General features: G+C 42.3%; 1 protein-coding gene across 1 annotated transcript in view; it reads right to left on the reverse strand.

Annotated features, from left to right (window-relative positions):
• The window catches only part of PRAG1 (PEAK1 related, kinase-activating pseudokinase 1), a 50,168-nt gene that overhangs the window by 8,373 nt on the left and 27,847 nt on the right, over nt 1–13,948 (reverse strand). The window contains exon 3 of the mRNA XM_066617584.1: nt 4,797–4,954. Coding sequence (XP_066473681.1) covers nt 4,797–4,954 — 158 coding nt within the window. The remainder of the gene's footprint in view (nt 1–4,796; nt 4,955–13,948) is intronic.

Raw genomic sequence — 13,948 nt, forward strand, 5'->3', positions numbered from 1 at the left:
TGAAAACGTTCCAAAATCACCACCTTGAATCTTAATTCCTGTTTTGAAATCTAAGCTCTCTCATGTTACTGAAGAAAGAAGCTGAAATACCAAACTAAATGATTTTACATGGATCTGTTCTGTTAAAACCTCAGTCATAATCACACTCACTAGGAATTGAGGCCTATTTAATTCAGTGGGACTTTTGAACAGACATGCATTGTTATATGCTTAGAAATGTCTGTGAGTGTGTTCTGCATTACTTCAAGACATGGATGATGGAAACTGTTTGGATTTTTATGGTTTAGACACTTGAAATGACAAGCACCATATTTCTTGGGCATAAAACCCTTTTAGTGAACTGTCTGGTTACCTGAGAGCATACTTAATTCAATATGTCAAAGTGCATCAGAGTCTGTCACTCACAGCAGAAGCCTCAAGCTTTCCCACTCTCTCCTTTCATCCTGTTGGATAAGTGATGCTAGTCTGAGTGCCCTGCACATGATTTAGACTTAGAAAAACTTCCAGTTTCTTGCCAGAGTACTCTGTAGGGATGTGAGGTGTACCCCGACTTTTCTTTAGTAAAACTAATGGCTCTGCACTTAAAGAAAGTCCAAAACCCTCCTCCCCCCACCCCCAGTTTAGTATGAAAAATGAGAACTTAACAATGACTAAAGCTTCTCTGATGGACTGGTATATATCTGGCCCTGCGTAACTGTGGCCAACATGGATTGGCGCAAGTTCAAAACAAGGGCTAGGCTGTCCTTTTCCCCTGTGAGACTGCCTCCGTCTATTAAAATACCGACCCCTTCTCTTTGTCTGAGGAAAGATTCAATGGAACCATGGGATGAACCTCATCATTACTTAGGACACAGACACGGACACGGACACGGACACGGACACGGACACACACAGAGCTTTCGAACAAAAAAGTGCTCATAAAGGTTGATGCAGCAAAAGGAGCTTTCTGCATGGCCTCTTTATTCCAAAGAACATGCCTTTATTTGGAAATGGCTTGAACAAAAGGATTTTTGAAACCAGGTAAGCTTTTTGAAGGACCCTCCCTAGCTATAAGGCAGAATGAGAAAGAAAATGCCTCAGTGATTTCTGTAATTTATTATGTATTTTTGGCCTTTTAGTTTTAAATGCCATTCTAAACACAGCCTATTTTACTTTTAACAATCATTCTGTGCCTTGTGCATTTCCGTGTCACACTGGGTTAGATCTGATTTTGGTGCTTGATTACTGTGGGCTCTTTTCATAAGAGAGGTAGGTTTATAGCATTCACGGCCTCGAGGGTGGTACCATACCAAGGTTATTCATTGGGAGTTACATAGGAGAGCAAGAGAACTTCATGTCTTCATAAATAACTGTTCTACTCTATCCCATCTGCCACAACAAGCAAGAATAATTTTCATGTTGACTTAAGGAAGATCATCAACAATTATCAAAAATTATTAGGCACAATCCAGTTAAACACAAGTACTCTGAAGTCCCACTGTTTTCCATGGGAGAGATTTAGGCTACAATTCTATCCACTCTCCTAATGGTAATGGGAGTAAACCCCATTGACTATAACGGGATTTACTTCTGAGTAGACATACATAGGATTGGGCTCTTAAGCACGCTTAACTTCAAAGTTCTTTGGTGAATCACAGCCATAATGACTTAATCCAAAGGAGGGTTCAAACCGAATATGGGCTAATGGTAGAGAGTCAATACCTTTTAGTAGCAGTTTTCCTATAAGCTCAGAGCAACTGTAAAACCAAGGAGTTCACTGTTAAATGTTGGATTGTCAAATATATCTGGGCAAAGGCAAATCCTCACTTGGTTCCAAACCATCCAAAGGGTCTTTTTACTACAGACATTAAGCAACTATTACAGTCAGCATCTTGTTCACCTATATAGGCAGGAATCAAGACATAACCATTTTAACAAAAATGACTTATGGCCCAAACCTGTCCTCCTGATGCAGACTCCACTGCATCCTGTGGGCTGGCACAGGGGATTAGCCATTTTATCCTCACACACAACCACTCAGTATCTTGTGTTAGGCTAACGGCTAAACCAGATGTGAGAGGAGCTAATCCATGTGCAGAACTGAGAGTGCTACATAAGCACTGGGATGAGTGGGTGGAGACAGCTGAATTCTTCCCCCTGCCAGAGTCACTTTTTAAAAATGATTCTCTCTCTCTCTCTCTCAGTGGAACTCCATAACCAGAAGTAAATCCCTTGCAAAACGGCTTGTAAAAAGCAAGGAAAAATAAAGAACGGGAGGATTCAACTCCTTTACTTTATGTGGAGTGGGTAGGTTCTTCTGCAGTCATCTCTGGTTGCAACCTGAAAGACAATGACTGGCTCCAGAACTTTCAGTGAGCTTCTTGGCTGAAAGGGTTGAATCCATGTCTCCCTAGTCCAGTGTCCACTGCACCACACTGTAGGGCTCTGGTACAGTCAACAATTTTTTTTTTATTTAAATACCCACCTTCAGTTTAGAAGAAAAAGCTCTTGAAATGCTTACCTACAGGCTCTTCTGGAGATGTTTCCTACTCACCACAGGCTATTGACAAGCCTATGTCTGCCTGCCTGCCTGCCTGCCTGCCATTTGTTCTCTAGTCTCTGAAATGATGCAGCCTATCATTTTCCCATGAATCCTATCAAGCAAGTTCCTTGCCAAAATTGCCTCCCTCCAATTCCTTGCCGTAACCCTCAAATGCTTGGGCACCTTAGCCCATTTCTGCCTGGCCCACAGGTGTACACATTTGATCCCTGTTGTGTATAAGCAACATTGGGCAGAAATGGCTTAAAACTGAAATGTGACTGCACAGACATGTGCGGTTCAAAGCATGTTTCCACTTATGGAGGCAGTACTAATGACGGACAAGGCAGCCTATATTACCAAACTATACTATAAATGACTCCATCTAATTGAGGAATGAAATGTTATTTAGGATGATGGAGTCAATGTTGTATACTGATCTGGAGAAAAATGGCTATCTGCCATAGAGCTGGACACTGACTGCCAAAGAGTAGGGAAGCTGGTACTGGGTAAATATTTAAGCAACCTGGTAAGCCCTACAAGGCCTTGGAAAAAAAGCATATTTCCTCAGAAACACATATTGAAAAAAGTGTGTTTGGCTGTGGCATGGCATTCTTTAACAGGGCAAGCCACACATTCCTTCCCGAACTCCTAGTATCTGAGGCTCACTTTTTTCTGAATTAAGGCTGGAAGGACATCTCACTCTCACACTCAACAAGACTTGCTTTTCGAGTGTGTTAGGAATAAGAATTACCTACCCCAAGCTTCAGAGCAATAAATCATGCAGAGACACAGCAGGCAGCTTCATCTTTCGGTGGAACTTGTACTCGTTTCATTTATTTATTTCTCTCAGCACACAGTTTGAGAAAAGCACTCTTGCGATTACAACAGAAACAATCTTAAATTGTGTTCCTAGGACTCCTGAGGTTCCTCAGATGCTTATCAAGAAATGCTCAGTAAGAAAATCAATCATGGCAGACAAACTTCCCTGAGTGACAGCATTCCCACCAAGACTGAACTTTCCCTGCAACATGCAACTGCAAGGTATGTTCTCAGTTTTGTGTGGGGCAACAGCAAGGCTGGACAACCCCCATGAGCAGAACTCCACATGAACGGATTGTGAGCCCTATGACGTGCTCCAGAATCCCCTGCAGCCACACATGAGTTTTATGCTGCTTTATTTCTCACCCCTTTCCCTTTTCACTACTTTTTCACGGTGCAAACATAAGAGTGAGACAAAGAGGCCTGTTCAAAGGACAGCCGCTGGCTTTCCTGTTGCCCGTTTTATTGCCAGCAGCCTTCCCTAGCTAGTTTTGCAGCCCCAGCTGTACAATCCAGTGCCTGCAAGGGCACATGACTTGCTCCTCATTCTACAGACATGCTAGGAAGTGTGATCAACAAGTTCACTGACTGCAGACAGAACAGAACAGGCCCTTCATCACAAAGAGACTTGTCAGCTGTTTGATCCAAATTCAACCCAAACCCAATTCAACCCAAGTTCTCAATTTCTGTTCTGGGTTGTGTTATCCTGTTATGCACAGCTTCCACTTAGCTTTGGCATAATTTGGCCACTAAGAATGAATCCTAGTTTATTCTCACTTTGAGCATTTGTATGTTAAGTAGAAAAGTGGGGTATAAATACTAATTAATAGTTCACATTTTTTATACAGTACTGCCTTTCCTTCAAGGAGCTCAGGGTGGTGTACATGCTTCATTCCCACCTTGTGAATTAGGTTAGGCTGAAAGACAGTGACAGATTCAAGGTCACCCAGGAAATTCCTAGCTGAGCAGGGATTTGAACCTGGATGTTCAAAATAATTAATGGGCAAGCAAGGCAGCCGACACTCAGGACAGGTCACACCCACTGGACATATATGGAGAGGAAGTTTAGTGCTTCTGGTTCTGGTCTTATAACAAACTGGGATTTGTCTTTGTGTCTGAACCTGCCAAAATGCAGGGTGTTCATACCATAGTCTGTGGACAAGCCAGGATATTAAACTGAGCCTAGATTCTAAAACAAGCTGGGATGTGGTAGGATTGGATGCATCACAAAATCTCTGTTTTAAAGCAGGAATAGAGGCAGCCAGTTTCCCCTTTGCATGTGTGAAATGGAGAGGGAGTTTATGAACACAAGACACATTTGAGTAATGCTTCCATGGTTAATCATGGTTTATCTTAGCATTGCATCAAATTTGGCCAGTGTGTCACCATTGAAACGGTATAGACTGCATCTTACAAAAACACTGAAATTACACACCCATACACAAAATTTAACTACCTCCATTGCTGAACATAGCTGTGTCCAAATTCAAACTGTCTGTGGAGCCCGCTGTGAAAGCCATGTGAATCCCCTGGAAATGTGGACTGAGGTTTTCCGTAGAGCAACTGCTGAGCTTCTCCAACTCTGAATTACTCTTGTTCATCTTTAAAAAATGCCTAGAGGTTGGAGAAATGACAATACAAGAATATTGTGAATTCATGCAGGACACACTGCACCGGGTTTTGAAGATTGTGGAGCAACAACAGCTAAAACAGAGGCAAACAGGCAAATCACAGAATGCTCTAACCACATTATGCCATTATGTTGGAAACATTAAGCAAGTCTCAGCCTGATCAGTGTCTGGATACATGACAGCTTGGGAGAACTATATAAGCATTCTAAAGGAGAAGCAAGACACTGCAAAAAATGAGTAATAAAACAATTTACTTCTGAACAGACATACCATTTCAGGTGACAAATTGGCACCTATGGAATTTTTTCTCAAGGACAGACAATCAAACTTGCCATTTAAAAGGCAAGCTGCAGCATCTATCTACAAGTACATTTACTCAAAGGTAGGTTCTCCAAGATGCCTCAAGGTTGGGAAAAATGACCCTTATGATGTTTGTCCACTATTAACACGGAGATATGCGTTCATCCCTGCACAACTAGCTAATCTGTCCACAATGTTGAGTTAACGATGTCCACATTTTGTCTGTTTGTTCACATGCAAGAAAACAAATATGCAGATCTACCAGTCCACCCAGGATTCCTACATTTTCTGTTTGAGTTTCTGCATGCTGAAGGCAGGGGAGTGAATGTGCTCTTATTTTCTGCATAAAACACAACAGCCTTACCTCATATAGCAGGAGGCAGGAACAGAGGGTTGATCACTTTAAAAAAAGGTGCAAGCTGTCCCTGGGATGGTTTGGATGATATTTTCGTTCCAAACTGACCCCATGTGATTACTGGCACGTGCATATGTCTGTACCCCTCTGTTTGTGACCTGGAGAGTTTTCTCAATTGTGTGACAAACCTTTAAAGCAAATTTAGCAGCATGTGCAGAGAGAAGTTTGGATGAACTTCCTGCCACTAGCTACAGAAATTGAGAAGCAAGGAGAGGGCCTAGGGCATGCATTTATTGGGAGTGCGCATGTCCGTAATTGCATGGGGCTGATCAGATGGGAGAAGGTATTGTCTCAACTGGCCCTTTCTGAGTAAAAACAAAATTTTACCCATTCAACATTTCTTTTTCAGGTGAAGATCACAGCAAAAGCCTGGAGGAATTTTCTTAATAAGTTGTTTACTGAGACCATGATTTGGAATTCCCTTTCTCCACTACAATGATACAATCGTAAGGTAATACAATGCTATTTTCTGATGTTATGTCTTCTCAGTTATGAATTTTTTTTTAAATAAAACAGCTTTCCTGAACACTTTGGATTGCAACGTCAGGCACTCCAGCTATGTCCACAGTAATATTTACTTCATCTATGGCACCTTTCCCAAGCTCCCAAAGTGTTGCATCAGTAACTCTTTTAACAACCCTGTAAGGTGGATTAAGATAACTATACTCGTGTTAGACACAGGACATGGGAAGTGGTTGAGACTAATGGTGGCATGCTCTAAGGCCACTCACAGTGAATAGAGCGGCAAAATTTGAACTGGTGACTTCCCATGGAGAAACATTAAAATCAAGGTGTGCCATTAACCAAAGTGATAAGACAACTCAGTCACCTAAGCAACATTGGCAGAAATAAAGCATTCAGCAGCACGATTTCAGGACTGGAAAATCTTTTCAAAAACCAGTTCCCTCTCTTAACCACTATGCTACACACAATGTGCAGATTTCCTAGTCAATTGGCAAGTAACAAGTTGGTTCTGTTCATGTTTCATTTCTCTTTCCTGACAGAAACAAGAGAGAGCAGGGGGAGCACCGCAAACCATGTCTCTATATTCAACTTTGTTGAGAGGCAAACTAAGGAAAATGTGACATGAAATGTGCCCCACCTTCCACCAGCAGGAGCATTTATCCTCCCACAGAGCAACATTAAAAACAAGGTGTGAAATTAACCACAGTGATACGACAACTCAGCGAAAGACCTAGATATGCTCTCTCATCAGTCTCATCGAGTTTTGCACCATCAGAAATCTTCTTCATTTACACACACAAACTCACCCACCCCAAATTTCAAGGATTGCTCCCTCCTCCCTGTAGCCCAATGGCATTCCAGGCCACTCCCAAAGGTCCCCTGATCCTCAGAAGAAGTTTTTCAGGGGCTAAGAGGGCAGTAGTGAGAAGAAGGGGAAAAGGAAAAATCCCTTGCACCAACAGTTTTACCTTTGCAAGTTTTCACCGCATAAAGGGTCATTAGACCCCACCTGCCTTACCTGGATCACACAGCATTTTGTTCTCCCCCATTCACTTTCATTTATTTTGTTCCGTTGAGATAGACCAGGATTCAAGCTATTGTTACATGTCACTGTGAGTTTTTTTCTTTCAGAAATTATGACTATATTATGGTCTACTTGAGTCCAGTTTTGAATTAGTAAAGTGCTTCTTTCATGCACAAAAGGATTAAGATTTAGGTTGTTGTCCTGTAACCCCTCTTTCTTTCTCTCTTTCATTCCTCACACATACATACCCTGTATTTTAAAAATATCCCACAGAAAGACCACAAGCACACAATCTGCTGATTTTTAGAAAACAAATATGCAGTCACCTTTCAAACACACTCATCTAGAGACTACTTACCCACCAACCTTTCACTGATTTTTGCAGAAACATAAGAAAACTTTTTAAGTAAAAAATTTGTATATTGGCCTTTGGTCTAAAAACCTCCAATTCTTGTGATCTAAAAATGTCATAATTCTTAAAATTCACAAAACAATAAAAATAGCTGTAAAAAAAAAAAAACCCCACAAAAATAACACAAACAGCAATAGTGAAAAACCATTAGAACCATTAACGTTATGCATACATAGGGAACTCACCATCCTAGGGAGTGGTGTAAAAACAGCACATCAAACTTTTGTTCGGAAGGGTCTGACATCCTAACAGCCACGCCAATGTTACCCAAGCAACAGTGGCAGAATAAAGCATTCGGCAGCACAATTTCAGGACTGGAAAATCTTTTCAAAAACCAGCTAGCTGCATTTGCAAAATGCACCGTTGATTGCTGTGAAGTCATATGTGAGGAAAGCCTTTCCTTTATTCTGACTGCCCTCATGCCTTATGCAAAATGCACTTTCTGAATAGGGATAAACCTGAAATCATTGCTGCTTAGGGAACAGCAGCTCCGGGCCTCAAAAATTACTGTTATTCTAGAGAACAACCTCCAGCACTCTCTGCAAATATTATTTACAATAGTACAGTCCCATAAATATATATATTTAAATGCCCCATGGCATTTTACACAGTAACAAAAGCAAACAAACACACACTCACGCAACCAAAAGATGGGTCCCTGCCTAGAAGAGCTTACAGCCTAAACACTGACAACCACAGGAGGGAAGGCAAAAAAAGGAAATGGCAAGGGACGGACATGAATAAATGGAGCTTTATGTACCTTGATTTCCCTGGGTGAAATGAGGACCAAGGGGTTAAACCACAAGCTTCAGGGGGAAAGCAGGATGAGAAGGTACGTAAAGGAAGAGAAAGAAAAGATAAGCATTCTGAGAAAGAATTTCAGGCATCATGGGTATGGTCGATTAAGAGGAGAACCTTTTGGGCAGCTAAGGGTGGTAGAACTGGAGGTCTGAAAGTTATTGGCCAGGAGGTTTAAGAAAATAAAAACAAGAGTGGGACAAGATCATGCCTTAAAGCAGTGGTTCTCCAACTGTGAGTTGCAATCTGATTTTTGGTGGGTTGTGTGACTGGTGCAACCCAGAAGCCTCAAGGCATTCTAGGTCATGATGTGGGTCACAGGTCTGCACTACCTGGAAACTGCAAGGCATATTGGCGCACTAACTGGAAGCCACAAGGCATTCTGGGATGTGATGCGGCTGTCCTCTGCCACTGAAGTGGGTCATGGCAGTAAAAATTTTGAGATTTGCTGCCTTAAAGGACAATGGAGTTGTGATGGATGCAGATGGGGATGGGAAGTCAATGTAGGGTTGGTCTGAGTCCTTAAAATCAAATGCCAGGATGGAATAGTGGTTAAAGGGCTGTGCCAGGACCAGAGGGTACCAGGTTCTAATCCTGCTCAGCTATGAAGGTCACTGGGTGACCTGGGGTTGGTCAGTCTCTGACCACTGGAGTTGGTCAGTAATCCTAACCTATCTTCCAAGGTTTTTATAAGAATAAAAGGGGGGGGCATGTATGTTGTCCTGAGGCCCCTGAAGGAAGGGGCAAGATAAAAACATAATAAAATAACAATCACTGAAATGTTTTCCTTGACTCTACTCTTTCCTGTCTTTATGTAACTGATTAAAGACATGGCATGTTTTTATGTTGGATATCAACTGAGATCGCAATTCTATCTTCTTCTTCGGCCAGTGCATAGCTGCTGTGCCAGCTGAAAGCATCACGGATGTGCTTGCACCCTGTGGGTCCACATCTGACCTCTGCCCAATTCTATCTGCGCTCCATTGACATTTTCAAATTTTAAACACATAGTAAGATTTCTGCTCACAGTTTCACTGGGAGGAAGAAAACTGATGGGGCAGGAGGCAGACGGGTGTGTTGAAATTTTCCAGCCCAAATGTCAACTACAGGTCTCATCTACTTGAAAAGCAATTCCTATGAAGCTATATGACCTCATTTGCCTCTAAGTTTCACACAGTTTCTTTCTCCATTTCAGGAAAACACTTTCCCTCCCGTTTCTGGATGGAGCTCTGTGAAATTTAAAGGCTTAGGCATTTTCCACAAAGGGTGGCCCGTCCAAACAAGGATATTGTGTTGCCAACCCATTAAGTTCAGAAGAATGCAATGAAACTAACAGCAGCCCTCAGCCTCTTTGTCATAGCCTCCAAAAGAAATGACGCATTGGGCTGTGAAATCTCTCTCACCTCAACACTTTGTCAGCCTCTGTTTTCTGAGGTCACAGCGTGCAGCCTATTTAAAGTGCGGGAACAAACGACAACAGGTAGAAACCAATTTGTCTCCCTTTGTTCCCAAGTTTTGCTGCTCTACAACGAGCACATCCTGCACTTTACTTATGGAGCAATTAGAATGATGTACATTTTGTTTGCTCAGCACAGAGACAAAGGTTTCGGACAACTACAGTTCCTGAAACAGGGCAGGCACAAATTAAATGCTCCTCATTTGGATTCAGAACCTCTCTCTCCTTCCCTTCCTCCTGCCTCCGATCCTTTTTCCTTTGGGTAGAAGAAAAAGTATTTTAGATCAAAATGTGAAAAGTGTGCTACATTTTCCAGCTTCATCTATAGTTTATAGCCACGCAGAAGACAGAAAAATGCCAAATACACTGTGCCTGAGGGTGTGCAGGGAAATCTTCAGGAGAGGGAGTGCCAAATCTAACACTTCGCAGAGCTTAGGAAACCTGCAGTTAACTTCCTACACTTTCCAAAGTTCATAAAGTATCAGTCCCCACTAACCAAGCCCAACTTAGTTAACACAAACACGAACATTCCTAACCAAGGCAGTTTTACATGTGAATAAAGCAAAGATCCTTTCCAAAAATATAAAACTCTTTTAGGAAGAAAGCAAAAAAACAAAGAAAACCCACTCAGGGCGCAATCCTAACCCCTTATGTCAGTAAGGACAATGAAGCTCTGAGGTAAGGGAGCAAACATTCCCTTACTTTGAGGAGGCCTCCATGAGTGACACCCTGCTACAGGATGAAGCACATGCCCCATTGGCACCACTATGGAAAGCACTGACATAAGGGGTTAGGATTGCACCCTTAGGATGCTACTGAGGTAGGGTTTACCATGGAAAATCATTCCTTCCCCCTTCTGAAGTTCTATCCAGGGGGTTCCCAAAAAGAAAGGAACAGACAAAACTTTTGTTTTTACATTCAGTTTACCACAGAGATCAATGCACAGCATTTGATGGAGCAAAACAAAAATGTAAGCTATGTATTTTATCAAGCAGAACCAAAATTAAAAAGAAAACTGCTATTGTCAAGATTTGAGAGATGCTTTTCCAACTGCAGTAGAAACAGGAAGAAAATAATTAAAACTATACTTGAACACATGTCTAGACATTTAATACATGTCGAGACAATACACATGGCTTAAGTGTGAAATAAATCAGGGTAATGGCAGTTCAGGTGCTCCTGAAAGTAGCCATCTTGGAAAAACACCAATGGACCATCCCCTTAGTGTTGGATGATGAAACTGAGAATTAGTTCTCACTGTACTGGGCACCATATTCTTTTAAAGGCCCAAACCACCAAAACACTCATGAGTTCTGACCTGTGGAAAATCTCTTTGTTGGTCCAAGAACTGAACCAATTCCTACTAATAACTATAGTAGTGTTTACAGCCTCAAAATGGGTTCAGCCTCGCTTAAAAAGATCTATTTAACTTTTATGCTTGCATTCCAAATTTGGCCTATGGAAAGTTGCCGAACATAGTCCCAAGGATATAGAAAGATAGTCACTTCTTAAAAGACTCTTACAGCGCAATCCAAAAGGAATGCTCGGCCAGCGCAAGCCCCTTGCGCCAGTCTAGGAGGGTCGCAAACATGCTGTAAAGCACATTTGTACCTCCTCTGAAGTTGGTTGGGCTGATGCAGGGACACATACCAGCCCGCGGGAGGCTGCATCCAGCCTCCATGTCGACCGAGACCGGTGAGTTCACGCCAGCTGAGCTTGGCTGGTGTGGGGGTCTGGGGAGGCATGGGGAGGGTGGAGAGGAGGCCTTTTGGGGTGGCCAGTCAGCCTGCCAGCCCTAAATTTGCACTGGATACAGCGCAGGCCAGCCAGCCTGCCTGTTCCAGCACAAGTTAGGATTGCACTGTTTAAAAACCATTAAACACAAGTTTCCTGTTAACAAGAGACAGGAAGTCTCTCTACCAAGTGTCAGGTTACTGTAGTTAAAAGTTAGAAAAAAAGAGGTTAAAATAGTACACAAACTCTAGCTGGTAGCTCTATTCTGAAATAACTCTTCACTGTACTGAACAGATGTTTTGTCAAGTCTTCCTTACAATTTATTCATCTTGTCTTAAAATAAAAATACAGGGGGCCCAATACAGATCAGTGTCCCAATCAGACAAACACTGAGAGTGACCCAATGCAAAAGAGAGCAGAGCTCTTGTGCCTTAATACCTGTAGTAAGCAGCTGCCTTTGAGGCAGTTAGACCTGTGGTGGGTCCAGCCTGGCATGGTCTATTTTGGTTGGCAACAATCTCGAGATCCTTTAGTAGGAAAGGCCAGGATTGAATTTGGGCCCCTACGAATGCCAAATCAAACACAGAATGCAGCAGATGAGAGGCACCAATGTATTAATCCAAACAACAACAACAAAAATCTCACTCCTAATATATTTGAAGCCCTGTGTTTTACATCAAGGGACAAGGAAAACCAGACATCTGTGATGGCTTCAAAAGAAAAATGGCTCCAGAAGGAGCTTGCTGGTTCCTGCGATGAAATGACTAACTTCACCTCCAACACTTGGTGGATTCTCCATGTATTTGTTTTGCAGTGCTGCCATACCAGGATTTTGACAGGGGAGAGACTGGAAATGGAAGTTGGGCTTGCATGATCCCTCGCCCGCCTCTTCCTCATTACAGAGAAGAGGCAATGAAGGAGGTTCCATGTTTCTAAATGAAAACAGTCTGGCGGCTCCTTTATCCTGTAAGAATGAAGGATCTTTTCAAAGACAGAGAGCACAAGCCTACAGTCGTCTCCCAATGTCACACCAAGTACAATCCCAGAAGGGGCAAGGGGTGGGAAATAGCATTGGAAAGACCCTTCAAGGGAGAAAGAAATCAGACAATGTTCAAAAATGCAAGGAAATACAAGTGCAACCCATTCCTAGGCATGCTTCCTTAGAAACAAGTCCTATTGATTTATTCCCAAGTACGTGTCCACAGGGTTGCAGCTATAATTTTCTGCACTTTAGGCTGTAGATAGAATTTGAGTTGCCTTGAGTCAGAATTTACAGGTGGGAGGAGGGTGGAAAAGGAGAATGGCTACAGACTCGGTACATTGTCAATCATTATGATTTTATATGTCTGTTCTATAATTCCCTTTTCAAAGGGACATGGCTTTAAGTACTAAAAATATGGTCAACTTCTGTTGCCTCTCAGCCCTTCCCTCCTTTTAAATGCTGGCTAAGTGCTGCCTGCAGCATATTCTTGGGTAGTACATGAAGGCTCATTTTTCTCCATGTAACGCGAAATGGATGATCACATTTTATGGGATTACTTGCTCACTGACCATTAATGGAAATGAAAGTTCTTTCCCAACATCCTCTCTGCTGTTTCATCACAGCAGTTTCAAAATTCAACACTCTCCATCTGTATATCTAATTTATTCAAGTATGCACAGAATTCAATTTAGAGGGAGAAGATGCAGAGCCCAGAAGCTAAGTAGGATGCCAATCTGAGTACTGTGATAGTTTCTCCTTTTTCATGAAAGGTGGCCAATTTGGAGTAGGGTGTAGAACTGCGCCATGACATCCCCAGAAAAGGAGAAACTCTTCCAGTTTTCATTCACATTCAGGGAGGCTCATGTGGAAAAAAGATGAGGTTGCAGAGATGCCTGAACCAGACTGAAAGTAGTTTTAACACCAGCAAACTGCGAAACAAATTAGGAGCTACTGTGGCTCACTCAGCACAGGGATAAAACCCTGGAAATGACAAGTCCTTGTAAATGACCAAGGGCCCAATCCTATCCAACTTTCCAGCACTGATGCAGTCATGCCAACAGACTGTGAGCTGCAAACTGTGATGGCAAAACAGTCATGGAGGCCTCTTCAAGGCAAGAGAACATTTGTCATCTTACCTCAGGGCTCCATTGTGCCTGCATCAGTGCTGGAAAGTTGGATAGGACTGGGCCCTGAGCTGCTTTGTTCTTGACTAGACAGAATTTTCTAGATGCTCTTTCAAGACACCACCATGTAGAGAACATTATAGTAATCCAGCACAGAGGTTGTAGTAATCCAACACTGTAGTAATCCAACACAGAATGCCTTACACTGGCCAGATGCTTACATACCATACAAACACATTTCAAACAAAAGCTGTAATACAAGTAGTA

Source organism: Tiliqua scincoides, chromosome 2 (genome assembly GCF_035046505.1).
Source record: "Tiliqua scincoides isolate rTilSci1 chromosome 2, rTilSci1.hap2, whole genome shotgun sequence".
Taxonomy (NCBI): domain Eukaryota; kingdom Metazoa; phylum Chordata; class Lepidosauria; order Squamata; family Scincidae; genus Tiliqua; species Tiliqua scincoides.